This window comes from Balaenoptera ricei, chromosome 20, assembly GCF_028023285.1.
Source record: "Balaenoptera ricei isolate mBalRic1 chromosome 20, mBalRic1.hap2, whole genome shotgun sequence".
In the NCBI taxonomy this organism is placed as follows: Eukaryota; Metazoa; Chordata; class Mammalia; order Artiodactyla; family Balaenopteridae; genus Balaenoptera; species Balaenoptera ricei.
This window is the reverse complement of record NC_082658.1, coordinates 21,470,604-21,498,017: the sequence shown is the minus strand read 5'-3', so window position 1 is coordinate 21,498,017 and position 27,414 is coordinate 21,470,604. Positions and strand designations below refer to the sequence as shown.

General features: G+C 46.8%; 3 protein-coding genes and 1 pseudogene across 7 annotated transcripts; 3 read left to right on the top strand and 1 right to left on the bottom strand.

Annotated features, from left to right (window-relative positions):
- Positions 1-254: 254 nt before the first annotated feature.
- On the bottom strand, positions 255-8,587 carry RUNDC1 (RUN domain containing 1). Of its 4 annotated transcripts, none has more exons than XM_059907278.1 (7): positions 8,062-8,587; positions 4,686-4,844; positions 4,275-4,346; positions 3,489-3,687; positions 2,899-3,018; positions 1,592-2,506; positions 255-836 (listed from the first exon to the last, which is right to left on the bottom strand). In XM_059907278.1, exons 1-6 carry the CDS (start codon positions 8,557-8,559, stop codon positions 1,641-1,643), a joined length of 1,914 nt encoding a protein of 637 aa, XP_059763261.1. In that variant the 5' UTR covers positions 8,560-8,587; the 3' UTR covers positions 255-836; positions 1,592-1,640. The 4 variants fall into 4 exon arrangements, with proteins under 4 accessions (XP_059763261.1, XP_059763262.1, XP_059763260.1 ...); XM_059907279.1 differs by having other exon boundaries at positions 1,605-2,506; XM_059907277.1 differs by having other exon boundaries at positions 258-2,506.
- Positions 8,588-8,727: 140 nt separating this feature from the next.
- PTGES3L (prostaglandin E synthase 3 like) lies at positions 8,728-14,707 on the top strand. Of its 2 annotated transcripts, XM_059907308.1 has the most exons (8): positions 8,728-9,101; positions 9,480-9,593; positions 9,714-9,780; positions 9,890-9,988; positions 12,716-12,805; positions 13,726-13,779; positions 14,285-14,312; positions 14,499-14,707. In XM_059907308.1, exons 1-8 carry the CDS (start codon positions 9,094-9,096, stop codon positions 14,504-14,506), a joined length of 468 nt encoding a protein of 155 aa, XP_059763291.1. In that variant the 5' UTR covers positions 8,728-9,093; the 3' UTR covers positions 14,507-14,707. The 2 variants fall into 2 exon arrangements, with proteins under 2 accessions (XP_059763291.1, XP_059763290.1); XM_059907307.1 differs by having other exon boundaries at positions 8,731-9,101; positions 14,285-14,707.
- On the top strand, positions 10,003-11,267 carry LOC132355102 (large ribosomal subunit protein eL21-like; annotated as a pseudogene).
- Positions 14,708-17,643: 2,936 nt separating the features above from the next.
- AARSD1 (alanyl-tRNA synthetase domain containing 1) lies at positions 17,644-26,972 on the top strand. Its single transcript, XM_059907290.1, has 12 exons — positions 17,644-17,868; positions 18,019-18,150; positions 19,931-20,090; positions 21,350-21,407; positions 21,817-21,973; positions 22,070-22,186; positions 22,414-22,544; positions 22,849-22,915; positions 23,107-23,198; positions 23,630-23,684; positions 24,820-24,914; positions 26,745-26,972. The coding sequence occupies exons 1-12, from the start codon at positions 17,830-17,832 to the stop codon at positions 26,878-26,880; spliced, it is 1,239 nt and encodes a 412-aa protein (XP_059763273.1). The 5' UTR covers positions 17,644-17,829; the 3' UTR covers positions 26,881-26,972.
- The last annotated feature ends 442 nt before the right edge of the window (positions 26,973-27,414 follow it).

Genomic DNA, 27,414 nt, shown 5'->3' with positions numbered 1-27,414 from the left:
AAGATAGGATGATAACGCCAACGACACTTTCTCACGAATTTGTTCAAGGGGGGTGGGGGGGAAACACCACCAAAGCTGAGTTGATCCAGCGCAGGGGGCAGAGAACAGGCAGAAAGGCCAGGAGCCAGGCATTGCTCAAGGAAATACTGATCTGGATCAGATACGCTGACAATGCCCAGACTTATAAACCAAAGCCAACAGTCTCTAAGGTCTTTGCAGAGAAGCTACACAAAATACTGATTTTATTAGCAACCACAGATACCATTTTTCACAACATTTTACACTTATCCTGTTTCACATGAAGGAGGACTAATTCTAATGAATTATCAAGAATATATCTTAAATAATATCTTACTGAAAAAATTAAGTTAAAATGCACTACATAATAGTGCAGACACAAAGTGCAGCTGGCAATTTAATACATGAAACGATGCTGAATCATTAGTGTTGGGAACCCATTTGGCTTTCCGGAAGGTGATACACTTTGCTCATCTTTGGTCAGTCCCAGATCAGGATGCAAGCTGAATGGCAAACACGAACTAAAAAGGCTAAAAGAGACCCAATCGGACCAGTCTAGAGTCAGTTTTACAAGGAAATGCCGAGCCCCTTCTTTGTCACCAGTCATCTGCCACAGTTCCTACCCCCGCTGTAGTATGATCACGTGGTCAGACCTCCTCCACCATCCAGCCTCCAGGACACGTGGAACACACCTTGGACACGTTTCCTTCTGAGGAGCTGGGAGGTGTGCAGAGGAAAGGTTACTCGCCAGAGGACATGGTACCAGATGGTGGCTGTCCTGATAAACCAGCTCCAAAACCGAAAGACCATCATCTGGGCTGTGAGGAAAGGACCACGTTGTCAGGGACAGATTTCAGTTCTTACCTCTACATGAAAAAGGGCTCATATTAAAATCAACTGTGGGGAATTCCCTGGCGGTCCAGTGGCTAAGACTCGGCGCTTTCACTGCTGTGGGCCCGGGGTTCAATCCTTGGCTGGGGAACTAAGATCCCGCAAGCTGCTCGGCGCAGCCAAAAAAAAAAAAAAAAAAAAATCAACTGTGGTAAACACCCTTAAAATGCTGTTCTGATATTCCCACTCCCGGTTTTAGAGGCAGCTATGGAACACACACGGCCTCCCCTGACCTTGGGGTCAGGAAGAAAGAGGCATCAGTATTCACAAAAGGAATGTGAATTCTGACCTAGGACTCTCTCAAACCTGCTTCAAGTGAAGGAAGATGGCTCGCAACTTGACTGACAGGAGCCCTAAGTTGAATGTCTTCCAGGACCAACAACTCACTCATGCTGTCCCTCACCACCGTGAAGAGCATGGTTACAGCAACCCGGATTTTCTACAAATCAGACATGACATGATGAGTGCGTGCCATGACTGACTTCTTTCCAACAGGTTCAAGTATATGTGCTCCCATGTACACCGTGGTTACACGCCACGGCAGAACCTTTTAACAAGAGGGTCTCCAGCATATCTTTCTGAGATGCTAAGTTGATGGGGGAGAGAGACTTTGCATCATCTGGCTAGGGAAAATGTCTTTAGCCCCTCCTCCTAATTCTTGCTCTTATCCTAGAAGACTAACCATCTATCCTTACTGAGCAAGATGCTGGTCTGGGGCCAGGGCATCCTCATCAAAAGGCATCTTTGATGTTCTTGAGCTGGCGCACAGCCAGGTCTACAGGGAGGCTGAACTTGAGGCTGCTGAGGCGGCTAAGCAGGTTGAGGGCGCTCTCAAAGCCTGTGTGTGCCATGTAGCTCCAGGGCTGGTAGTGGGGCTCGATGAGCGACCCCGACTTGCAGATGAGGTTCACCCAGGACACGAGACGCTGCTCATTCAGCGCCATGCACACCAAGGCCTTCAGCTCCGAGTCTGCACTGCGCTTAAAAGGGTCGTGCTCCGTCAGCACCACATGGATGGCTGTCAGCAGGCTCTGCTTGGGCGTCACCACAGTGCCTCCCATGACAGGCAGGGCGAAGGACTGTGAGAGCTTCCGGGCGGGGGATTCCACGTAAGCACGGCCGTTCTTAGCGTGGTAGTACTTTACAAAGAGCTCCCAGGGGTGCATGGCCTCGGGGGCCGAGGAGAAGGCCGGCAGCAGACAGGCGATGGGGGCCATGACGAGGCTCATCCCCGGTGAGGAGGCGTACAGTCCATGGGCCAGCAGGTCCCTCACGGCCACAGTCAGCTCCTTCCGCACAGCCGCGGTCAGCTCGTCCTTGCCTCCCAGAGAGAGGTCCTGGAGGCCGGCGGAGCTGATGAAGTGGTCGTGCGCCTGGTGCCTCAAGGCCAGCTGCTTCACCCTGTCTACTGACACCTCCAGCCTCTTCAGTAAGGGGGAGTAGTCCCTGTCAGCCTGGTCCCTCTGCCACAGGGTCTGCGGGATCTGGCCTGTGGCGCAACCGAACTGGCTGACAGCAAAGATCTGGAGCACTGCCAGCACTCGCCGCATCAGGTGCAGCCCTGTCTCCCGAACTCTCTTCATGTCTTCTGCCTTCGCTGCGTAGAAAACACAACGACTCATCAGTGAGAGGCCACAGTGGTCAGAGGGACAGTCAACAAGTCACAAGCTGAGATCCAGTCTTGCTTCTGAGCCACAGCATGGGTCCCACATGAAGCCAAGAGCCACCTAGGATGTCGCTGGGCTTACTTTTTTTGGTTAGTAATAACTATTTTGAGATATGATTCACATAACACTCAACTTACCCATTAAAAGTGTATACTTCAGTGGTTTTTCGTATATTCACAGAGTTGGGCAACCATCATCCCGCAAAGAAACCGTGTACCGTTGGCATTTCCCACTCCCTACTTCTCCCCGATCCCCCAGCCTAGGCAACCCGTAATCTACTTTCCGTCTCTACAGATTTGCGCATTCTGGAAGCTGTACTTACTTCTGCTGTTTCCTGGAGGTGGTCTGCTGCTGCCAGTTCTGCAGGAGCCGTTTCCTGTCTTCCCACTGGCCTTGCACTCACAGTGTCCACTACCTGTCTGTAATGGGCTTCCTACTTCATCTGCAATCAGAAGTTACAAAGAGGAGACATTTATTTAGCCTCTTTTTGGCAGATTTTTAAAGGAGAAATACTATTTACTAGTGCCTACCACGTGACAAGACTTTTACAAATAGTATTTCATCGTGTGGAACAGTGACCGGCATATACTAGCTGGCTCAATAAATATCTGCTGAGTGAAGGAAGCATGAATCATCATTTTATGGAGGAGGAGAGCGGGACTGAAGAGGTTAGGAACCTGCCTAACCTCATTAGTCTACAAAGGACACGAAGCCAGTAAGGGGCAGGGCTGAGATTTTAACTCTCTGGTTTTACAATCCATGTCCTTTCTACTCCACCATGCTGGCTCCCTTACCGAGTGATCAAACCTCTTACATATACATCAAGGACTGGCACCTTTAGATGTTAGTACTCAGAATACATATAATTATGATGACATCCAGCCACCCTTCTCTTTCCATGCCTCCTCTGACCTTGGATGAAGCTGATGAACATCTCGAGGTCTCGGATCTGAGTTTTCAGCTGCTCAACCAGCTGTTCTTTCACTCGGGCTGGGTTGACGATCTGAGCTACAGCTACATCCACACGCTGCCGAAGCTCCTCGGTGGACAGTGAACTGAGGTCCTCATTCAGGTTCATGTCCAGTTTCTTTATTAACTCATCGATGATCACCTATCAAGACTACAAGCCATGAGCACACCCTTTGGAATTTTCAGGGAGAGGGTTAGGAAGAAGGAGAATCTTTACTAGTGTGCCTCCCTCCTACCCTTAAATGGAAATCAAACTTGTGAGAAAAATGGTGCAACTGCTGATCAAGGTGAGAGCACAGGCCTTTTACTTCTCTTATAGAAACAAGGACCCCTGGTTCCTCTCTGACAGAAATGGCTCCTCTCACTGCAAATTTTCTACCAGGCCAGGTAAATTTCACTCAAGAGAACAACAGTGTGAACGATCCAAAGTGGCTGATGATCCCAAAAGCCCCATAGTTAGCTTCCCCCATGGCCTCCAAGAGAATAGATACTGATTTCCCTTAGTTTCTAGCCCTTCTCATCCCTTCTTGCCTTACTACTCTAGGCAACTAAAGGAAAAGCTCTACGAAACATCCAGGCACGTTACAGCCAAAATATCCTAGTGACAATATGAAGAACAATTTGAAAACCAGATAATGTATAACTCCAGCCCTGCCAGAAAAACAGCCACATCACAGCTCCAGAGAGACAAACGTGTAAAGGAGATTGTGTTTTGACTAGTAGATTTACCTGTCTGCCCAGGTGTTGCTTTAATAAATACAGCATTAAAGTCAGGATTCCTGGAATATTTATTGACTGGTGCTGGGGGAGAAAACTAGTTTACATCGTATGAAGTGCCCAAGTAGAACGGTTTCAATCATCAAATGAAAGAAATTATTGCTGTTATTATTATATATTACTACTATTATTAATAATAATAGCGACCAAAAAAAAAAAGAGCTCAATCATCATATTAGAAAGCTTTGGCATGTGTGTTTCCACGTGTGAATAAAGACTGGTCCCAGGTAGCAGCAAAATTTCCCTTTGATATGGGCCAGCAGTGAGGCCGAGGGTGAGCAAGCTGGACAAGGCTGTCCTGTGAACGCTGGAAGGGACAAGGTAACCCGAGGCAGTGGAGGAGGTGCCTCTGGATCTGCTCACCCGCTGCCTTTCCAAGACCACCGACTGTGGCAGGGAGTCGTAACTGCCTTCCTGATAGGCAAACGTCTCCAGGTCATCGAGCTGGGTTTTGAGCTGCAGTATCAGTTCCTTCTGCTTCTCCCTTTGGGTTTCCAGATGTTCCCGTTTCTCCTGCTCACTCTAAGATGGGAAAAGATTTGGGTTGATTTCACAGGAAAAGAAAAAGTCAGGACACATTATGAATTCTCTTAAGCCAATAATGACTAGTAAACATAAAATGTTTCCAAGTAACCCGAATGAAATACAGAATTCATGGGACAGGTTCAAAAATGAGAATAATTATTTCATCGGGGCTATTTATCAAATGCGTGTTTTCTTTAAGAAAGTATTTGTGGGCTTCCCTGGTGGCGCAGTGGTTGAGAAGCTGCCTGCCAATGCAGGGGACACGGGTTCGAGCCCTGGTCTGGGAAGATCCCACATGCCACGGAGCAACTAGGCCCGTGAGCCACAACTACTGAGCCTGCGCGTCTGGAGCCTGTGCTCCGCAACAAGAGAGGCTACGATAGTGAGAGGCCCGTGCACCGCGATGAAGAGTGGCCCCCACTTGCCGCAAGTAGAGAAAGCCCTCGCTCAGAAACGAAGACCCAACACAGCCAAAAATAAATAAATAAATAAATTTATAAAAAAAAAAAAAAAAAAGAAAGTATTTGTCCTTCATTGGAAATAGGATATGAATACAATGGGGCCTTTTGTTAAGACTGCTTCCCACCCCCTCAGGTCTAGTTAAGATTGACACAATTTATCTCAGCCAAGACAGCCTCCCTGGAATTAAACATGCCATCCTCCAGAGCCAATTATCACAGAACAAGTCCTGAATACTTGCTACAGCCAAATTTTGCGAGAGAATCTGGAGGTAAGGGTGTAGAGAGAGGCTTTATAACCCATAACCAGTTTTCTTAAGGTCCAAAGCGCCTCCAATGTATTGCAAAATCAAACAAACACAGGTACCTGGGGCAGTGAAAAAAATTCAAAACCAAGTAACAGGAGTGAGAAGGTAATTAGGTTTAAAAAAAAAAAAAAAAGTTCGGTAAGGTTCCCTGACCAGTGACGCCTTTTCTCCCTGTTGGCCACCAGGTAGTTTCTGCATTTAAATGATGAAAAACCCTTCGGAGAGGTAAGGTCTTGCCAATGTATTCTCAAAAACTGGTTCTTCCTTGCCTTTTTTGAGTATCAAAAACAAAACAAAGCAAAACTAGGAGATCATTTACAGGTGTAAGGCTGCATTTTAAACTAGATGTCTATAGGATATTAAATTTAATCTTAAAATGGTACTTACCAAGGCCTCCAGAAGTAACGTATGAGAAAGAACAAATGAAAAACAACAAATTAACTTTTTGTTTAGCTATTGAAAAAGCAATCCTCGTGCTTTAGCTTTGCTCAATATGAAAACAAGCCTTTTCTCAGGGGATACTGCCTCTCCAAAGCTTTCCCAGTGTCCTGGTTTTTTCTTAGAACCCTGTTCTTCTCCCCCACTTAGTGAAGGCCTAGCTATTCTTTAAGAGGTTTCCTCGATTTCCCCAGGCAGAACCAGTCACTTCCTCTGTATTTTGTACACTCTTCTACTCTAGCTCATGTCACATTATAATGATTTGTTGAGGATTCTGTCTCCCCAAGTCTATGCACTCCTTAAGGGCAAAGGCCCTGACTACCCCGAGGGCCTAGCACTGTGTCTGGCACAGGGTAAACTCTCAGTACACATTTGCTGTATGTTACTGAACGCAATCAGGTCCAGAAGGACACATTCCAAATAATGAACTGTTATGGAAAAAGTTGTCTAACCAGCCCAAAGGGAAAGGACTAGGGAAACTTTTTGTTTTCATTGTATCCCATCCCAACATTATGAAGCCAAAGAAGAAAGAAACCAGCCATAGATCCTGATTCCATTTTCATGAGTGTGTCTGCTGAACGCTGTTACCTGCCATGGTAATTACTGAGTATGCGATTTACGGGAGTGTGGGCAAACATGTTTACTAGGTGAGAACAATGAGCTCTGGTGCAAGGCAGGAAATAACAGAAATAATTTCCAGTATGAAGCGAGAGAAAATACTGGTTAAAAAAAACAAAAAACTGGAACTGATAAGTAGTAAATCGTTTGGTTCAAACATGTCTCCACTTTGGCACCACCTGTTCATGTGTCAATATATACACACAAGATTACAGCTGCTTATTAGGTGTTTTGAGCGCTACAGTTTTTTGTTTTTTAAGTTGTACACTGTTTCTAAAAGTAAAAACGGACAACCAAAAGAGCACCACATCCACACCAAACCTTTGGTGCTCCTCACTCTTAAACAGGGCCTGACCACAGAAATTCTTTCTGTCCTACCTGTTCCTTAAAAGTCTGACAATCTGAGGACTTGTGCAAGGAGCTGTGGGTATATGGAGAGAAGGGTGGAACAGTAAACACAGGACTGCACTGGAAACATTTCAGATTAATATAAGCAAGTCAATATCTGCTACTGATAAGTCTCCTTGATTAAAACCAATTTAAGTGGGAAGAAACCCACATATGGGTTGTAACCTAAACAATAAGACGGTGGAGGAAAAACAGCGAGTCTCTTCCAACAAGCTATCTACAACTGTGCACTTCCAGAGGTTCAAAGACTGTAAGGAAACGTCCCCTGGGGCTGTCATACAAATTCTCGGCATTTAGTGTTGACTAACTGAATGAATCTTGTCACAGTTACCAAAGGGGCTTCCTTTAGAATACCTAGTTATTAAGTAGGATGGGGAAGGAGTTTTAAAATACCAGCATTAGGAAATTCACATGATTAGGACTTGTTTCTTACAATTACTAAGAGACCTTGCTGTTCACCAAAGCTCTCACCCAGACAAGAGTCTGAAGATTAAAGACATTCTCTAGATTCTAGGAAAGCACGGACAGGGAGTAGATCTAAATTTCCACGGATTTCAATTCACTTGCTCTTCTCTAAGCAATTTTCTCAATCTCCTGGGTCGGAGGACTCTGTCAGCAAATGTGCTGAGGACTTAGGTTCTTGAGGCGACGGCAAGGTGAGTGGGAGTAGCACTGTTTCAGTCGGCTGCTCTGTTGCCCTCTGAATACTCTCCTCGCTCATCCCTCTTCTGCCTCTCACCCCATCACACCTGCATCTCTTCCCACACCTTTGGTGAACACCTCCCACCATCAGCTTCCCAGGCCTCTCTGTCCTCTTGTCTTTCAGCAGGCCCCGAACACCTGTCTGGTCTCCTCTTCTGGGACACGCATAGCCACCTAGACGAGCCGGCTTCTCACCAGTGTGCTACCTCCGTCCGCGTTAGCATCGCCACCCACCCACCCCTCTATTCCCATATCCCTCGGGGCCCGGCCCCAGCTGTTCACCTGGTCCTCGCCCCGCAACCGTGGCCGGTCTCCCGGCATCCCGTCGCCATCATCGCTGGCGGGGTCCTCTGGGCTCCCGTAACCCAGGACGTGAGGGCAGCCGCGGAAAGCGAAGTCCTCGAGCTCGCTCAGGAGGCGCTGCTGCTCCGCCGGCGCCCCGCGCACCACCTGCCGCAGGCGGAACTGCACCTGCGCGAAATGCGAGGACAGCGCGAGCAGCGCCGAGTCCAGCCGCCGCCGCTCGGCCCGCAGCCGCCGCAGCGTCCGGCCCGGCGAGTCCGGCGGGGAGCCCGGGGCCGCTCCGGGCTCCTCGGCCGCCGCCTCTTCCGAGAACGCCGCCGCCCCGGGCCCGGCCTCTGCCACCGCCCCCACCGGCGCCCAGCGCACTGCCTCGCACGGCGGAAGCGACTCCTCTTCCTCCTCCTCTTCGTCCTTCGCCTTTGAGCCAACGGCCGCCACCCCCGTTAGCGGCTCCGCAGCCGCTTCGAGAGCCGCCATGTTTTAGGAAGCACCGCCGCACGTCAGCCACGCCCCCTGCTGTCATGGCAACGGCGCGCTGGCTGGGAAACCCGGAGGAGCGGATGGGCGGGGCCCAGACGTCACCTAGTTCAGACGTCATCCAGGGCCGGCCTTCCCTCGGGATTTAATTCTGGCCAGTGGTTTTTTCTTTTTACTGAGCGCCTGCTGTGTGTCGGGCACTGAGTGTACTAAGCATTGGAGAAACAGGTGAACGAAGCCGGGACAAGTCCTTCCGTGTGTATCGACCTCTAATCCTTGCCCTGGTCCGGCGGGCGGGTCGTCTATTCCTAACGTGTGTATTTCTGGAGACCCCAAGACGTGAAGGGCTGCAGGGACTATGCTCCCCCAGAGTCTCTTCGGAGTGCGGATCCCTTGGCTTAGGCCACGTTCCCCGTTCCTCTAAACCCTTTCCCCAACCATGTAAGGAGAGGCAGCTGTTGGGGGCGTTCCCAGGATCTAAAGATAGCGGCCCCTGCCTTGGATTCCAAACGCCTCGGGGCAGCGGGAGCTGCCATGGCACGGTAAGTGCTTCTGGCCGCCTCTTTCACTAGAGATTCCTTTCCCCACGTTTTCTGGGCGCTCCAGGTTCTGCGAGGTCCCATGGGAACCCCGGACCCCAGGTCTCTGTATCGTTGGGGTGGTGAGGGGAAGTGTGACCTGAATGTTCTCCATAACTCCCTACCTCTCTACTCTCGCACTTTCGGTTCTCCTCAGGTTCAGGTTCATCTTCACCGCCCACCTCAGTCTCGTCCCTCCCCTTCCACCCCCTTCTGTCTTATTTAGCTCCGCTTTGACCGTGCTATAGCATAAAACGTCCCTGTATTTTCCCCGACCTTTCCCAAATGCCCTCAGTCTTCCCTCTCGCACCCCTATGAAGCCCCACCTCAACTCCTCTTCAGGCAGCATGCTCGGACCCTGTGGTACGACAGGCCCAAGTATGTGTTCATGGAGTTTTGTGTTGAGGACAGCACCGATGTCCACGTGCTCATCGAAGACCACCGCATTGTGTTCAGGTAATCCCCTCCCCCTCCCCCACCGCCAGGGCCTGGCTTCTTGGGAACCTTTCCCTTCTCCTAATGCCCCCACACTCCACACTCAGCCTCCTCGTCTCCTTAGCTGCATTGTCTCCTCAGCTGCAAGAATGCCGATGGAGTGGAGTTTTATAATGAGATTGAGTTCTATGCCAAGGTGAACTGCAAGGTAAGGGTGGGGTGGGGTGGGGCAGTAAGGGCTGGATGGGAAGGCTGCTTGGGAAACGGAGATTCATTCTAAACCTCAGACCCTAAGAATGATGCTCTCTATCTGGCAGGACTCCCAGGATAAGCGCTTTGGCCGCTCCATTACGTGCTTTGTGAGGAAATGGAAGGAGAAGGTGGCCTGGCCCCGACTCACTAAGGAGGATATCAAGGTGGGTGTGCAGGAAGTGGCCGCTTTTTCTCCTGTGCTCTCTGTGTACCCAGGTAGGCAAGTTAGGTCTGGGACTCACCCTTGGCTCCTTTCCCACCAACATTCAGTTACTCACCAGGTCCTGCCTATTTGACCTCCTAAATAGAATCCATGATTTAATCTCTTCCTAATTCAGGCCTTATCCATTACTGGGTGAGGTTTGTTGCATATTTTCAGCACCACCCTCAATCCATCCTCTGCATTCCTCGCAGGATGGTCTGTTTAAAACACACATTTGACCCTGTCACTTTTCCTCTTAAGACCCTCCAGTGGCTTCTTTTCCCCTAAAAGTTGAAAATTGGCTGCATGCTGGCTGGATCTGCCTCTCAAATTTGTTTTAGCAGTCTTCAAAGTGTTAAAAATTATTTTGATGGGCTACTGACATTTAAAAATGTGGAGATTTCAGACATCCCTGATGGCTCAGTGGTTAAGAATCCACCTGCCAATGCAGAGGACACAGGTTGGAACCCTGGTCCTGGAAGATCCCACATGCCGTGGAGCAACTAAGCCTGTGCGCCACGACTACTGAGTCTGTGCTCTAGAGACCGCGAGCCACAACTGCGGAGCCCATGTGCCACAACTACTGAAGCCTAGAGCCCGTGCACCGCAATGAAGAGTAGCCCCCGCTTGCCGCAACTAGAGAAAGCCTGTGCGCAGCAACAAAGACCCAAGGCAGCCATTAGTTAATTAATTAATTAATTAATTAATTAATTTTTTAAAAATGTGGAGATTTCACCTTTCAGCCGGAACCGCCATTTTCCAGTAACTCACCAAAATGACCAACACAAAGGGAAAGAGGAGGCCACCCACTATATGTTCTCTAGGGCTTTTAAAAAACTTGGAGTTGTTCCTTCCATGTGAATCTACAAGAAAGATGGTATTGTAGATATCAAGCAAATGGGCTCTGTTCAAAAAGGAATGCCCTACAAATGTTACCATGGCAAAATTGCAAGTCTACAACATTACCCAGCATGCTGTTGGCATCGTTGTAAACAAACAAGGGCAAGATTATTGCCAAGAGAATTAATGTGCATATTGAGCATATTAAGCACTCTGAGAGCAGAGATAGTTTCCTGAAATGTGTGAAGGAAAATGATCAGAAAAAGAAGGAAGCCAAAGAGAAAGGTACTTGGGTTCAGCTGAAGCACCAGCCTGCTCCACCCAGAGAAGCACACTTCGTGAGAACCAATGGAAAGGAGCCTGAACTGTTGGAACCCATTCTCTATAAATTCATGGCATGATAGCTATAAAGAAAATAAAAGATCTAGATTGTAAAAATAAATAAATAAATACATAAATAAAAATTAAAAAAATGAAAACGTAGAGATTTCACCTAAAAATCCAGATTCTCAGCTTCTCTTGGAAACTGGAGACTCTGGCCACACTGGTCTAAATTCCCAAATGCCTAGAGTTGGAGCTTGAAATGGGGCATGCATTCCACTTCACTTCACTCCTTTTTGTTATCTCTGACACTCTCAGGCATTTGAACTTGTAGCTTCTGCCATTTGGGTTAGAGTCTAAGCACCTGTATAGCATGGCATATAAGCTGATGACTTGGCTGTTCTTTCCTTCTGCAGCCTCACACCCCTTTACTCTCTGCCTCAAATGTCACATTCCAGCCACAGCAAACTGCTTGCAGCTGTCTTCCACACACCAGGCTATTATGCACCTCAATACCTTTGCTCAAGCTATGCCTTCTTCCTGGAAAGTCTCCATCACCACTACCTTTCCCCACCTAACCCCTGCTTATCCTTCAAGGCCCTGCTACTCCAAGAAGGCTGGCTTCCTATAACATCCCCTACAGAACCCACCGTCATACTTTCCACACTGTATTATAATGATTTATTTACATTTCCCTTCCCTACTTGCTTCTTTTTTTAAAAAATATATTTATTTATTTTTGGCTGCATTGGGTCTTCATTGCTGCGCGCGGGCTTTCTCTAGTTGTGGCGAGCGGTGGCCGCTCTTCGTTGTGGTGCGCGGGCTTCTCATTGCAGTGGCTTCTCTTGTTGCAGGGCACAGGCTCTAGGCGCGCGGGCTTCAGTAGTTGTGGCACTCAGGCTTAGCTGCTCCGTGGCATGTGGGATCTTCCTGGACCAGGGCTCGAACCCGTGTCCCCTGCACTGGCAGGCGGATTCTTAACCACTGCACCACCAGGGAAGTCCCCTACTTGTTTCTTGATGGCTGGGACTGTGTAGTGAACACTTAAAAAATCCCAGTGCCAACCACAGTATGTGTTCAATAAATACCTGTTAAATGAACAAGTAAATAACTTCTTTCCTTGTCTAAATGTGGGGACTTGGAATATGGGCCTCAAAGGGTTGTATCTGATTCCAGGGAATGCTGCTTGGTTGACTCCTAGGATGCTTTATGATACAGTTATCTTTCTAGATGTGTTACCTTTCTAGTCAGTTGGCTCCTGGAGGACAGAGTTTCTATGCTTTTCCATCCCCTACAATGCCTGGCATTGTGCTTGGCACTTTGTAAGTTCTTGGTAAATCTTTGCTGCTGCTGCTGCTGATGACGTGGCAGCCTGGAGGGGGGTTAACTAAAGGGGTGCTGTTGGGAAGACGATACCCCCATTGACCCTCTTTTCCCCAAGCATGCTCCCACACACATACCCATACTCATTTATGCACTTCTGCTGCTGCCTTCCTGGCCTGTGACTCTCTGTGCTTTCCTCCTGCAGCCAGTGTGGTTGTGTGTGGATTTTGATAACTGGAGAGACTGGGAAGGGGATGAAGAAGTGGAGCTGGCTCAGGTGGACCATTACGCAGAGGTAATGCCGTTTTCTGCCTATCTCAATCATTCTCTGTGACTCCCTGCACACATTGCTCTGGAGGATTGTCGTCAGGGCTAGGCAAAGGGATATGATCTCCCCAGGCAGGTTGCTCAATGGTGTGATAGTCTTTATGTTTTGTGCAATGTTTATTTAGTAGGGATGAGAGAAGTGAATATTCTGTTAGTGAAATTGTATACATAGATTCATTCACTGTTTAGAGTAGAGCCTGTGTTCCGAAAAAGTTTGGCAAAAGCTTTTCCTATTTTTCTGTAATTCTTGTTCTCTCTTCTATTTTCTTTGTGTATGTGTGTGTGTTTTTCCTGAGCCAGATAGCTTCATGGGAAGCTCAAACTATGCAGTATAAAAATTCACATCACAAAATAAATCACCAGTCCCCAATAAGTTGCACCGTGCTATACGATATTTGGTTTCCGAATTTCAGCTATTTATTCAAGTTGCAAAAACACTAATAGTAACCCGGATTAGTAAGGAGGTGTGTGTGTCTAAATTTCCTTTTAAAAAGGGGGTCAATTTCATATACACACTGCTATAATTAAAATAGATAACCAACAAGGACCTACCATATAGCACAGGAACTCTGCTCAATATTCTGTAATAACCTAAATGGGAAAAGAACTTGAAAAAGAATAGATGCATGTATAGGTATAACTGAATCACTTTGCTGTACACCTGAAACTAACACAACATTGTTAATCAACTGTACTACAATATAAAATAAAATTTTTTAAGAAGGGGGTATCAATTTACTTTTCTCCAGTTCATTCCAGTGATGTATTAGGGGCTTTAAAGCTGGGGCAGTTGTTTGCCTGGGACCATTTTCCTGTGGTCCGTCGATATGCAGGTTGCTCTTCCTTTGCCCCTCTTCTCTCTTGTGACTACTTTTCTCTTCCCACCAGCTTTTGGAGAAGGTCAGCACCAAGAGACCTCCCCCTGCAATGGACGACCTGGATGTAAGTAAAGCCTGCTCCTTAACCTTTCCCTTTCCTTTTAGCCCTTAAAAATAAGATACTAGAAAGCTCCTGTCCCAGTCTCTAGCACATAGTGGTTCTCAGTGCATGTTAGCCAAATCTGAATTTGACACAGGAGGTCAAATGTTCTTCTTCATGCTCTAGAAAACCCCAGTAAGACCCTTGTCCCTTCCATCTCCCCTTCTGCTTCTCCAGTCTAGGGCAGACCTGGCCCTGTTGACTATCTTTATAGCTGTCAGGACCAGTAGCATTCGCTGAAATTCTGGCATTAAATGATGCATGGCACAGTGCTGTTTACTGAGTACAAGTGTCTTATTTTATCATACAAAATTTAAATCCTTCCGTGTTAGGCTCCCAAGATGTTGTGTGATTCAGAAAATTACCAAAGAAAACCTGGAGAGCTGGAGGGAGTGAGCAGCATTTGTGAACATAAATGTCCACTCTTTGCAGACTCTACAGGTGCTTTTGTCTTTTTTTTTTCCCCCAGGATGATTCTGACAGTGCGGACGCAACAAGTAATTAACTTTCTGTGACAGCAGAGCTGGGGAGGAAGCTGTGGCTATCTTCCAGTCACTCTAACAAGCTAGGGCCTGGGTCTTTCTCAGCTCTTTGGCTGTGCGCCAGGGTCCTCTGGGATCTCCGAACTTTCCTAGAAGCTCTTTATTAAGGGTCCTCCTTCATGCTTTATTTCTATTTCCTAGGCACTTGACTATGGCTGCTGCATCAGATGACAGGATAGGAGAGGAGTAGACAGGTGGGGCTTCTGACTTCCTACCAGTTGGCTGTAATCTTTGTGTTTGGGCCACTCATCAGGGCTTTCTGGAGTATTTGAGCCTCTGTGTGTGTGTATGTGTAAGAGCAAAAGCCATAGAAGCAGCATATAGATTATAATAAATCTGTAGGAACTGTTCTGTGTCTCTTTCCTTTTCGTACTTCTTCCTCCTAGAGGCAAGCCTCTTCCTGTCTATAGCTCCTCTCCAGTGGAGAGGTGGGTGTCAGAGATCCTGGCCCTTACTGTCAAGATTGGAAGAAGAAAGATGTTGGGAGCAGACTTGTAACCAAGCTGGGGAACTTTCCCATGCCCAGATCTTCAGAGCAGAAACCAGCCTTTCATTGTATAGCTAATACTGCCACCTCTAGAACCAGCCAGAAACCCACCTTAGCTTCCTGCATACTCCAGAAATATCTTTACATGTTTTTTTTTTTTTTGTACTTAAAAAGCAGTTAGGCCATTTATTGGCACTAGGAGAGCATTCCTTTAAATATCTTTACACTTTTAAAGCTAATTGTTACATTAGTTAATGCCTATGTCTGTTTACTACTCTATTCATCAGCTACCCCATTCATCCACAAACATTTTCTGAGGGCCCAGTGTGTACTTAAACTGTGACTTAAACAAAATGCAATACTCAGGCTTTGCCCTTGAATTCATGGTAAAGTACTGAGATTTGTTAAAAAAAATTAAAATCTAAAGTTTATTTCAGTAATATATGGACATAGTTTAAAAAATTAAATAGTATAGAAGGGTGTAAAATTTAAAGTAGAATTTGCACTCCCTCAATAGCTGTAACCACTGTTAACAGTTTCTTCAATAAATTTATATATTTATGTCTATATCTTTATATCTATATATTATACCTGTTATAAATTCCATAATACCTATAATTTATGTTATATAATTATATATAAAACATATCTGGAACATAAATATACACAATATCATGTATTGTTTATATACAGTACAATATATCAATATATTAAAATTTAACACATATAGGCAAATGCAATGTGTCTGTGTGTACACAATGGGAATCATACTATTAATATACATCTCGTACCCTGCTTTTTTTCACTTAATATGTATTGGAGCTCTTTCTAAATCAGTATACATAGATCTGACTCTTCTTTATGGCTACATGGTATTCAGTTGAATATGTTTTCCATAATTTAACTGGTTCCTTATCAAGGGATATTTAGGTTGTTGTTAGTCTTTTTCAGTTTTCAAACAAGGCTGCAAGGAACAGTTTAAAAAGTAGATCCTTACATATTTGGCAAGAATATCTGTAGGGTAAATTTCTTTTTTTTTTTTTTCCCGGCCACACCACGCGGCTTGCAGGATCTTAGTTCCCCAACCAGGGACTGAACCTGGGCCCTGGCAGTGGAAGCACCAAGTCCTAACTGCTGGACCACCAGGGAATTCCTATAGGGTAAATTTCTAGAAGTAGACTTGCTAGGTCAAAGAGCCGATAAACATTTTGAAAGCTGTTGCCAAGTTGCTTTTAGATGAGATCATACCAATTTTCACTTCCACCAAGAGTGCTCCATTCTCCAAAACCTTTTAGATATTTGCCAAGATAAAATTATACTTGGTTTAATTTGCTTCATTTTTTTCTTTCTGGCCACGACGAGGGACTTGAGGGATCTTAGTTCCCCGACCAGGGATTGAACCTGGGCCCTCAGCAGTGAAAGTACAGAATCCTAACCACTGGACCGCCAGGGAATTCCCTGGTTTAATTTGCTTTAAATTATGAGATTGCTCATTGTTTATTAGTGATTAATATTTCCTTTAATGTGCTCTGTCCATGTCTTTTGCCCATTTTGATATTGACATTAGTTCTTAAACTTAAAAAATAACAATGAAAATCTGTATTTGTATCATGCTTTACAATTTACTAAGTATTTTAATATCATCTCATTAAAAATTTTGAACTTCATATCAACCTTGTAAAATAATAGTCTTCTCGTAATAGGTGCTCAAACAGGTCACAATAAGTGGCAAAGCTGGGACTTGAACTTGTATAGCATATGTCCCCTTGCCCACAATTCTGAAAACTGAAAATTTCTAAAAACTGACTTAAAAAAAAAAAATTAACACCAAAACTCATCCGGCAGCAAAACATGACCTAAAATGATGTGAGGCTATTTATAGTCTTTGTTTATTCCATTTAGCGTATTTATTTCTCAGCATAAATATTAATACGTTTGATCACATGGAGTTGCTCCAGAGTTCCAAATGGAACACATTACGTAACACATGGGTATGGTCTGCATTACTGCCTAAAATCAGAAAAACCCTAAATTCTGAAACATCTGGGAACTTCAAGCTTTTTATTACTTGATTTAAAAGAGCAGAAAGTTAATCTTAACTTTTAATCCATTTAACGTTTTAAGGCACCGATTGCAGTTAAACTTCTGTTAACTTCTGTTAACCTCTTTATTTGCACTGTCCAATCCCGTAGCAATGGTCACACGTGATTATTGAGTACTTGAAATGTTGCTAGTCCGAACTGAGATGTGCTGTAAGTGTAAAATACATACCAGGTTTCGAAAATCTTGTACGGGGGGAAAAATACTCACTTATTTTAAAATACACATTACATGATGAAATAATATTTTGGATATGGTGATTTAAATAAAAACATTATTAAGGGACTTCCCTGGTGGCGCAGTGGATAAGATCCTAGTGCTCCCAATGCAGGGGGCCGGGTTCGATCCCTTGTCAGGGAACTAGATCCCACACGCCTGCTGCAACTAAGAGTTCGCATGCCACAGCTAAGGAGGCCGCCTGCCGCAACTAAGACCGAGTGCAACCAAATAAATAATTAATTAAAAAAAAAAAAAAGAGCTTTAAAGAAAAATTAACATATGTGGCTTGCATTACATTTCCATTGGGCGGCGTTGCTGTCTATCCAAGCCAGTACCATCCCCGCTTCGATCAGGCGGGCTTCCGCGGGGCCGAATTACGTACATCCCTGGGGTCCAACGGGGCCAAACAAAGTGCTATGACAAGTTCAGGCCGCAGTTTTGTTCTGTCTTGTCTTCTGGTTTTCTTCAAAGTCTTAAAATAGTCCCTCAACAACCCTGAGCGCCTGCACTTCGCGTTTTCAATAAATTTGTCCAAACCACACCCCGTTCTTTGCCCTTTTGCTTCTGCGCAGAGACGCGCCCGGAATGAAGATTGTCCCGTTTCGCTCTCCGTCCGGCGCCAGGCGTTTCAGTGTGCAAGGTTAACAGCGTCCTGGGAGAGCAGCGATGGCGTTCCGGTGTCAGCGGGACAGCTACGCCAGGGAGGTGCGGCCGGCGGGCGGGAAACCTGATGCTCCGAGCGGGTGTGGCGGTGCGGGGAAGAGGGCGCCGCGTGGAGGGGGCACCGAGCTGGATTCAGTCCCGGTGCGCTGAGGGTTGGGGTCGGGGCTTACTCTCGCATCCCTCTCTACCCAGTTCACCACCACCGTGGTCTCCTGCAGTCCCGCGGAGCTGCAGACCGAAGGAAGCAACGGCAAGAAGGAAGTGCTGAGCGGTTTCCACGTGGTGCTGGAAGACACGCTGCTTTTCCCCGAGGGCGGGGGACAGGTACCAGGCCCGTCCCTTCCCCTTTCCTCCTCCCCCTTCCCAGGAAGCCCCTAATTCTTTCTGAGCAGGTCGGAAATGCTCTCCTGGTCCTCAGTCCCAGCTGTAATGAATACAGATGGAAGTTAGTTCAATTCAGTTCATTTGTTCATTCAGCAGGTATTTATCAACAAATAGTTATCTGTCCGTAACAAATGCTAGGTACTAATTCAAGCTCTAAGGATAAAAGCTGAACAAGAAAGTGTCTCTGCATGCGTAGAATATTTATTGGAGAAAATAGACAAAATGGTGAATAGATAAGTAGTATGCCGGTATGATAAATGCTATGAAGAAAATTAAAGGTCGAGGGAAAGAGAGTGATGGGATGGCCTCCTAGGTAGGGGGCAAGTTATTTCAGTCGAGAACTAAGTGAGGTGAGGGGGTAAGCCATTGCCATTATCTAGTGGTGCTGGTGGGGGGTGGGGAGTATTCCGGGGAGGGAGAATAAGTGCAAAGGACCTGAGGTAGGAATTCGATTAGGGTGTTTGGCATGGACTGAAAAAGTTCCCCCTGAAGGAGCACAACAGAGGGCAGATTTATCAGTGCTGTGATGGGGTAGGGGCAAGGTCCAATGAGAACATGGGAAAGGAGAATAATAACACCAAAGGTGGGCATTGTGGGAGAGGCTTTCCCAGCCGAAAGAATAGCACAAAGGCAGGGAAGCCTGTAAGAATCTGACAAGTCTAGTTAACTGCAAAATAGTCCCATATAGTTGGAGCCTCTGGTGTGTGTTGATGACAGGCTGGAGATGGCTTTGGAAAGGTAAGTGGGGGCCAGTTCAGAGGGCCTTGAAGGATGTGTTAAGGTGTGTGGACTTCATTCAGGAAGCTGTGGTGAGCCATGGAAGTACTTAGGCAAAGAAATGATGTGAGAGAACATATTCAGTAAACTTGATTGTGAGAAACTTCCAATATTTCCCAGCATGGAGCTTTTCTGATCTGCTGAAGGAAAACCTGTGCCCTCAGGTATCCATAGCAGGTCTCATTTTATATATCACCTCTTCCAGGAAGTCTTCCCTGATTCCCCAAGACTGTTAGGTTCCTTTTCTTTGAGCTCCTCTAAAACAATGTACTTTTTTGAACTATGGCATGTTGTAGATCATATTGCAGTTGCCTGTTAGCATGTCTCTGTTCTTCTCCAGACTTTTCAGTTCCATGAGGGACCATGTCTTATTTACATTGTATTCTTGCGTAGGCACAGTGTTTTGTAAGTAGTTGATATTTTGTAATATTTGATATTTTTAATGAATATTTTTGAATTTAATTCTAGTAGCAGTGTAGAAGCTAGAGTGGAAGAAGGGAGAAAAATTCAGGTCAGTTTGGAGACTATTGAAAGATAAAAATCTAATCCAAGGCAATGAGAGTGAGAATTAAGTTTCTTTGGGTTTTACTAAAATTTTCGTTGCTGTAGTTACATTTTTTTTTCAAATTTTATTTATTTATTTGTTTTCGAGTTCCATGTGCTATACAGTAGGTTCTCATTAGTTATCTATTTTATGCTGTAGTTACAATTTTTGTATTCAGTTTGTTATTTTGTTCTGAAGAACAAAAGGTGTTCCAAGTGAAGAGGATAGAGAGAGTCCCCTCATGAACAAAGTGGACCACCTCACTTGGCATTGCTTCTCCCTTAGGGAATCTCAAATTCTGGGTGTGTTTCTCCCAAACTTTTGCTAGAGGGTCTTTGTATCCAGGAGTTAGGGTGAGCCCTGCCTGCTACCACCGATTATTTTTACTTCTTTCCCCAGCCTGATGACCGTGGTACAATCAATGACATCTCTGTGCTGAGAGTGACCCGCCGGGGCGCCCAGGCTGATCATTTCACCCAGACACCTCTGACCCCTGGGACTGAGGTACAGGTCCGGGTGGACTGGGAACGGAGGTTTGACCACATGCAGCAGCATTCAGGTAGGTGGGGTGGGATGGGGCAGTTGCTGCGTGTGGGAATGTCACAGATGTTTGAGACGTGCTTTGGGTCCTCTAGGAGTTAACCTTTTGGAAGAGACAGACATATTCAGAATCAGCTCCAGTTCAGGCAAGATGTGATAAATGTTATAAAAGCAAAATGAGCAGTTAAAGTAAAAGTATTAGAATAACTGCTGGATTTAAGTATTACTAACTTCCCACTTGATATCTATATCTGTATATGTCTCATAGCCTTCTTAAACTCAAAATGTCCAGAATGGAATTAAAAAGCCACCCCCTCCCCCAGATCTGGTCTCCTCTTCGCCTTCAGTATGTTCAGTGCATGGCATCGGCATCCACCCAGTTGCTCAAATCCTGGAAGTCAGTTCAGACACTTCTTTAGGGGTAGCCAGTCAATCTGAGTCATGTCGGTTTATTTTCTAAATACTTCTCTATCTGCTTCCACTGTCAACACAGTCAGCTCTCATTGTCTCTCCCCAGCCTTCTGTAATAGCATCCCGGCTAGTCTCCCCATGTTCATTCTTGTCTCTTTGCAACCCATTCTCCACAGAGCAGCCAGAATATTTTTTAAAAATGAAAGTCTGATCAGGCCACTCCCCTGCTTGAAAGCTTTTCAAAGGCTACCTGTAGCTCATGATGAAGCCAAACGTCTCGCCATGGGGCACAAGGCCTGCCTGGGCTGGCGCTCATCTGCCGCTCCAGCCTCACCCGGTGCTCCTGCCTCCCGCTCTCTGCATCCTGGCCACGCTGGCCTTCTCTCCATTCCTTGAACACATCCTGCTTCTTTCCTCCTTCAAGGCCTTTGGCTGTCTTGTTCCCTTTGCCTTCACAGTTGATTCCTTCTCCTCCTCCTCCTCCTCCTCGCTGTCATCGATCAGGGATAGCACTATATCTCTAGTGCCAAGCCCCGTGCCTTGCACGTGGTAGGCACTTGATAAAGTTTTGTTGAGTGAATGAATCTGGCACAATTAGAACTCGAGTTCAAATCCTGCCTCTGACGAGCTACTGTTGCCTTGGCAAGTTATTTGATTTCTCTAGACCTCGGTTTCCTCATTCAAGAAATGGCATCATAAAACCTCTTGCAGAATTCTCCTGAGGATTTTCAATAAGGTATCTCTCAAGAGTATTACCCAGTGCCAGGCAAGTCTTCAGCAGGAGAATTTCTGTGATGACATTGACATTGGGATCGTGTCACTCATGATCACTTCTCACTTCTCCCATCTCCTCCTCTTTCTGCTCAGGGCAACATCTCATCACTGCGGTTGCTGATCATCTGTTTGGGCTGAAGACAACATCATGGTGAGCAAGAGGCATAAGCCTAACTGTCAGGCATGGGTCCCTGACTGCTGGCTCCTTTCCTAGTAGTGAGTCAGGGGTAGGAGGATAAAAATCCGTTGTGCTCACCTGTTCCCTTCAAAGATGGGGTGGTGGATGACTTTGTGTTTTCCCTGAGAAACATCTCCCTTTGCTTAAAAAAGAACATGGACTTTGGAGCTCAGTGACCTAGGGGGTGAATCCTTTGAATGACCTTGATCATGTTCCTTATCACCCCTCACCTGTAAAGTGGAAATGACAGTCCCTACTTTGTGCCATTTTTGTGAGGATTAAATAACAGCATTCACATGAACATGCTTTGTAAACGATAAACTTCTTTCTATTATTAATTGTCCCCATCAGCATCCTGTGACCACTCTACTACTTCTTGCAGGGAGTTAGGGCGACTCCGGAGTGTCATCGAGCTGGACAGCCCCTCTGTGACTGCGGAGCAAGTAGCTGCCATTGAGCAGAGTGTCAATGAAAAAATCAGAGATCGGCTGCCTGTGTATGTGCGAGAACTGAGCCTGGATGATCCCGGTGTGGAGCAGGTGAGGGGAGAGCCAGCAGGGTGGCTTCTGTAGAGTGGCCCTCCAAGGGCTCCTCATCAAAATTCAGAGAGCCCTCCTCCCTCCCTTGCGTTCCAGGTGAGGGGCCGGGGTTTGCCGGATGATCATGCGGGGCCTATTCGAGTTGTTACCATCAAGAGCGTTGATTCCAACATGTGCTGTGGGACCCACGTGAGCAATCTCAGTGACCTTCAGGTAGGTGAGGAAGGGCTCTTGAGTGGGTGGGAGAGAGGGTGTCGGAGGTCGGGGATCACAGCAGGGCTGGGAGTGGTAGAGGGGGACACCTGAGGGGTCCTGAGTGAAATCACTCCGTGTTGCTTCCGAGCCAGGGGGGAGGTCTTGATCTCTCCTGCCCTTGGGTCCAACACCTGCTGCGGTTTATGTGTGTGTGTGTGTGTGTTTTACTTCCTTGCCTCATGTAGGTCATTAAAATCCTGGGCTCTGAGAAGGGGAAAAAGAACAAAACCAACGTGACCTTTCTGGCTGGGAACCGGGTGCTGAAGTGGATGGAGAAGAGTCACAGCACTGAGAAAGCACTGACAGCTCTGCTGAAGTATGCCCCCTTCCACTGCCTCCTTTTCTCAGCGCCTGGGCAGCCCGGAGCTTAGCCTTCCCACCTGTACGGCAGACAGAATACTTTATCTTTAGGGGTAGGATGCAGGCATAAATGCTAAAGTGCTTTGGATAGTCAATCCGATGCACACAGAATGGTTTCTTCCTTTACATCCTCTTCCCCAACAGCCTGAGGCTTCCTTGGAATGCCCCTGGGTCCCATCAAGAAGGGTGCCATTGATTTATGCCTGACACCAAAAGCAGTTGGAAAACTGGGCAGGCCTCCACGAACCTTTCTCTTGCAGGTGTGGAGCGGAGGATCACGTGGAAGCAGTGAAAAAGCTACAGAACTCCAGCAAGCTCCTGCAGAAGGTGATTTATCCAGAGAGGGTGGCGAGGGCGTGGGCTCTGCCTGGAATAGGCTCCCCAGACTCAGCCCCTCCACCTAACTGGATGTGCAGCATGTTAGAGGGCAGTGAGTGGGGAGGGGAGGGGTGGAGAGATGGTGCTCTCTCTGGCTACCCTTTCCCCACCTGTCAACTGAGTTATGGCATCCTTTTCAGAACAACCTGAATCTGCTCAGAGACCTGGCTGTGCACATTGCCCACAGCCTCAGGAACAGCCCAGACTGGGGAGGTGTGGTCACATTACACAGGTGAGGCCAGGGCTGCTAGGCTTAGGGCTCAGCCTCTCCCCTGTACACAGTGCAGAGTGGGAGGCGGGTTGCCCCTGGCGTTCTTAAGGCTGAGAAGACCCGAAGAAGTGTGTTGCCTTGCAGATTTCCTGGGTTTGATATAAACATCTTCACTATAACTTTCATTAGAGCCTTCCCTCATCTCCTTTGCCATCTAACAGGTCTCCACTTACCCGGGTGAATCCTGTTTAAGGGAGACAGAAACAAACGCAGAACTTGTTATAACGTGCCGAGGCTTAGCAAGATGCCAGGCTGGCCCTCAGCACTCTCTTTCTCTGGGACTTTGCACAAAAGGCAGCAGTGTGGCCAGCCTCACGAGGAGGAGCTGGGCTTCCTGCAGTTTCCTAGCTCCCCTTGCAACTTGGATCTGATGTCTTTGCCCTTTGTTTTAGGAAGGAGGGTGATTCTGAGTTCATGAATATCATCGCCAATGAGATTGGGTCAGAGGTAAGAGGAGCATGAGGTTCTCTGCCCGCCCCGGGTGGAGACCTAATGAGGGGCGTCAGGTTAGCCGAGGTCCCTCCGCATGAACACATGAAGAACAGGGAACAGAAATTCATTCAACACTATTTTCTCAGCACTGACTCTGAGCCAGGCTCTGTTTTACATGCCAAGCCCGGTCAATGGTATTGACGTTTCTGGGGCTGTGACATTTACCAGCTTCAGAGCTCCTTTTATCAGAACTGGAACTCCTCCATGCCACCCACGTTTATACGTGCTGAGGGCTGATTTCAGAAATACGGGGGTTGGCTAGTTCCTTCAAAGGCCATCCCTTCAGTTTTCCTTTGCTTCTGGCTTCAGCCACCCGTCCCGGTCCTGACCAGAGCTTAGTGGTTTCCAGGTCTCTCTTTTGCATTCACTCTGGAAACACTTTTGGGAATATTTGCTCTGGGCCAAGCAGCGTGTGTGTATCTCTCTTCTTATTTCTGTGTAGAGAGTACTGATTCTCAAGGAGCTCACTCTTGAGTCTGGGAGACAACCGTGTATGCCGACATTTATAATTTAGGGTGGTCAGTGCTAGAGGCAGAGGAGCGCATTCCCTGAAAGGCGGGGGAGGCTTCAGGGAAGGGGCCTAGAAGACTGCTTAGCGGTCATCGGCAGACAGGGGAGCCGAGATGGCCAGGCAGAGGGAAACACGGAGGTTTCAGCGATAGCAGACACAGGGTGCAAGGGGCGGTGGGGGAGTGGGGTGACCAGGCTGCAAAGTTTGGCGGGAGTCAGATCATGAAAGGCATTTTATGCTTGGTCATGGTCAGCAGCCTTCTGCCCCCTTCTTAATATTCAACCTAAGTTCCTATAGCCACTCTCAAAGTTTCTTGTCCCTAGTGGGCCCCAGAGTGGAGGGGCTGCCTTACATTCATCAGGAACATCACTTGTGGTTTAGGAGGGAAAACCTGTTTTTCTTTTAATTGAGATATAATTGGTATGTAATATTGTATAAGGTGTACACTGTTGATTTGGTATCTTTATATATTGCAATATGATAAAAGTCTGTTCTTGAGACTGAAGAGAGTGCAGTTTAGGGGGGATTGACTGCACGTCTTTTAAGTGTCAGGGCTCATCTTCTTGTCTTCCATCCTAGGAGACCCTCCTGTTCTTAACTGTGGGCGAAGAGAAAGGTGCTGGACTCTTCTTACTGGCAGGGCCAGCTGAGGCTGTGGAGACCCTGGCGCCCAGGTAATCTTCCGTGGACTGCTTTGCACGGGTGGAAGAACCTGTAAGCCTAACCTACTAATAGCACCCTTGTCGGATGCAAAGGGCCACCACATCTGCATCTCACTTTTTTAAAAAAATTTATTTATTTATTTATTTATTTATTTTTGGCTGTGTTGGGTCTTTGTTTCTGTGCGAGGGCTTTCTCCAGTTGCGGCGAGCGGGGGCCACTCTTCATCGCAGTTCGCGGACCTTGGAGCACAGGCTCCAGACGCGCAGGCTCAGTAGTTGTGACTCACGGGCCTAGCCACTCGGCGGCATGTGAGATCTTCCTGGACCGGGGCACGAACCCCCGTCCCCTGCATTGGCAGGCAGATTCTTAACTACTGCGCCACCAGGGAAGCCCCTGCATCTCATTTTCATTCACATCACAGCCATGTGATGTTGCCTGAGCAGAAATAATGATCACCACCATCATTCCCAGTTTTACAGATGAGGGACAGCACATTGTGTGCCTGAGATCTCATGGTTAAAGTGGCAGAACTGAGACTCGAGCCCAGGACTTTCGGCTCCAAATCTCACATGCTTTGTGTGTTTTCTTTTAGAGATTGAGGTTCATAAGTGATACATGAACACAGGTGCTGGATTCTCACTAGGCAGATGAAGCACCTGCTTAAGCCATCAGCAAAGCAGAGGCACAGACAAACTTGGGGAAAAAAATTAGGGTTTTGAAACTGAATCAAAAAAGGTATTGATGTAGTTATTATAGAAAAATTAGAATTGTGTTGGACTTTTTTACTCTTATATTGTTTATATTTTCTTATTTTAAATTAGATATGGAGGTGGAGTGCCCCATATTCTTTCTGGTATTTAGGGTTTTTGAAGTCCTGATTGGCTCTGATAAACAGAAGTATTTAGAGCAGAGGTTCCTGACAGGCGGCCAGCTGTGGCCTATAGACTGGTTTGGCCTGTGTACTACTTTAAATTTTCAAAATTAGTTGCTACATTTTAAAATTAGGAGATTTTTACTTAAAAATAGAGAGTTCTAGCTTTTCTCAAAAAAGGAAGAAAAAAAGGCACACTCTTGCAACACTGGACTCACGTTCCTGCAGGTTAGTATCTACGAGGATGTGAGCGGGGGCTGCCTCTTCAGACAGCACAGGCCCGGCCAGTGCCGTAGGCCCACCTTTCTCGCTCAGCCCCAGTTGCTTCCCTGCTGTTCCCACAGGCCTTTGTGTCTACAACTCTTTACTCCTAATTACGCTCGTCCTGCTCCTTGGAAGTTGCCATAATTTAGCCCGTTTCTAGACACTTCTATTGTTTCCAGTTATTCACTCTTTTTTTTTTTTTAATAATCATTAATTAATTTATTTTTAGCTGTGTTGGGTCTACGTTGCTGCGCGTGGGCTTTCTCTAGTTGTGGCGAGCCGGGGCTACTCTTTGTTGTGGTGCGCAGGCTTCTCATTGCGGTGGCTTCTCTTGTTGCAGAGCACGGGCTCTAGGCGTGCAGGCTCAGTAGTTGTGGCCTGTGGGCTCTAGAGCGCAGGCTCAGTAGTTGTGGCGCACGGGCTTAGTTGCTCCGCGGCATGTGGGATCTTCCCGAACCAGGGCTCGAACCTGTGTCCCCTGCATTGGCAGGCGGATTCTTAATCAGTGTGCCACCAGGGAAGCCCCCAGTTATTCGCTCTTAAATAAACATGGTACCCATATCTTTGTGCACATGTACAAGTATTTCTAGAAGCCATTTACTTTTTCTCTCCCCCCAGCCCAAGGGGAAAGCCTCAGGGCTTCCTTTGGTTTTGCTGTGACTTTTCCCTCAAAGACCCCCTCCCTGACTATCTCTCTGCTCCCCAGGGTGGCTGAGGTGCTGGAAGGCAAGGGAGCGGGGAAGAAAGGCCGCTTTCAGGGCAAGGCCACCAAGATGAGCCGTCGGGCAGAGGTGCAGGCGCTTCTCCAGGACTACGTCAGCACGCAGAGTGCAGAGGAATGAGGGCTCGGGTGCCTCCCTGGTTGTCCGTTGACAGCCGGCCTCCTGTGACCACAGAAGGAGTCTCTTGGACAATAAAATAGTTTGACTTGAAATGATTGTGGTACCATGTATATTTACATGATGGATATGAATTTATACGGTATATTCCAGTGTGCTTATGTGATCAGTGTCTTTGTGAATAAACAGCTTTATTTTTTTTAATTTATTTTATTGAAGTTTAGTTGATATATACAATGTTGTGTTAATTTCTGCTGTACAGTAGAGTGATTCAGCTATACATATATATACATTCTTTTTCATAATTTTTCCATTATGGTTTATCACAAGATATTGAACATAGTTCCCTGTGCTGTACAGTAGGACCTTGTTGTTTATCCATTCTATATATAATAGTTTGCATCTGCTCATCCCAAACTCCCAATCCATCCCTACCTACCCACCCCCCACCCCTACTATGGCATCCACAAGTCTGTTCTCTATGTCTGTGAGTCTTAAACAGCTTTCTAATTCAGCTCCTGTTAGGCACACCCTATC

What these genes read in the sequence shown, in the direction of transcription:
- RUNDC1 (XM_059907278.1), bottom strand. Translation starts at nt 8,559, where the DNA reads ATGGCGGCTCTCGAAGCGGCTGCGGAGCCGCTAACGGGGGTGGCGGCC. An exon ending in GTTCATCAGCTTCATCCAAG is followed by an intron (nt 3,019 to 3,488) that starts GTCAGAGGAGGC and finishes TTCTGATTGCAG; the next exon opens with ATGAAGTAGGAAGCCCATTA. An exon ending in ACCTCCAGGAAACAGCAGAA is followed by an intron (nt 2,507 to 2,898) that starts GTAAGTACAGCT and finishes TTTTCTACGCAG; the next exon opens with CGAAGGCAGAAGACATGAAG.
- PTGES3L (XM_059907308.1), top strand. An exon ending in ATGCCAAGGTGAACTGCAAG is followed by an intron (nt 9,781 to 9,889) that starts GTAAGGGTGGGG and finishes TCTATCTGGCAG; the next exon opens with GACTCCCAGGATAAGCGCTT. An exon ending in TCACTAAGGAGGATATCAAG is followed by an intron (nt 9,989 to 12,715) that starts GTGGGTGTGCAG and finishes TTCCTCCTGCAG; the next exon opens with CCAGTGTGGTTGTGTGTGGA.
- AARSD1 (XM_059907290.1), top strand. Translation starts at nt 17,830, where the DNA reads ATGGCGTTCCGGTGTCAGCGGGACAGCTACGCCAGGGAG. An exon ending in GGGACAGCTACGCCAGGGAG is followed by an intron (nt 17,869 to 18,018) that starts GTGCGGCCGGCG and finishes CTCTCTACCCAG; the next exon opens with TTCACCACCACCGTGGTCTC. An exon ending in TCCCCGAGGGCGGGGGACAG is followed by an intron (nt 18,151 to 19,930) that starts GTACCAGGCCCG and finishes TTCTTTCCCCAG; the next exon opens with CCTGATGACCGTGGTACAAT.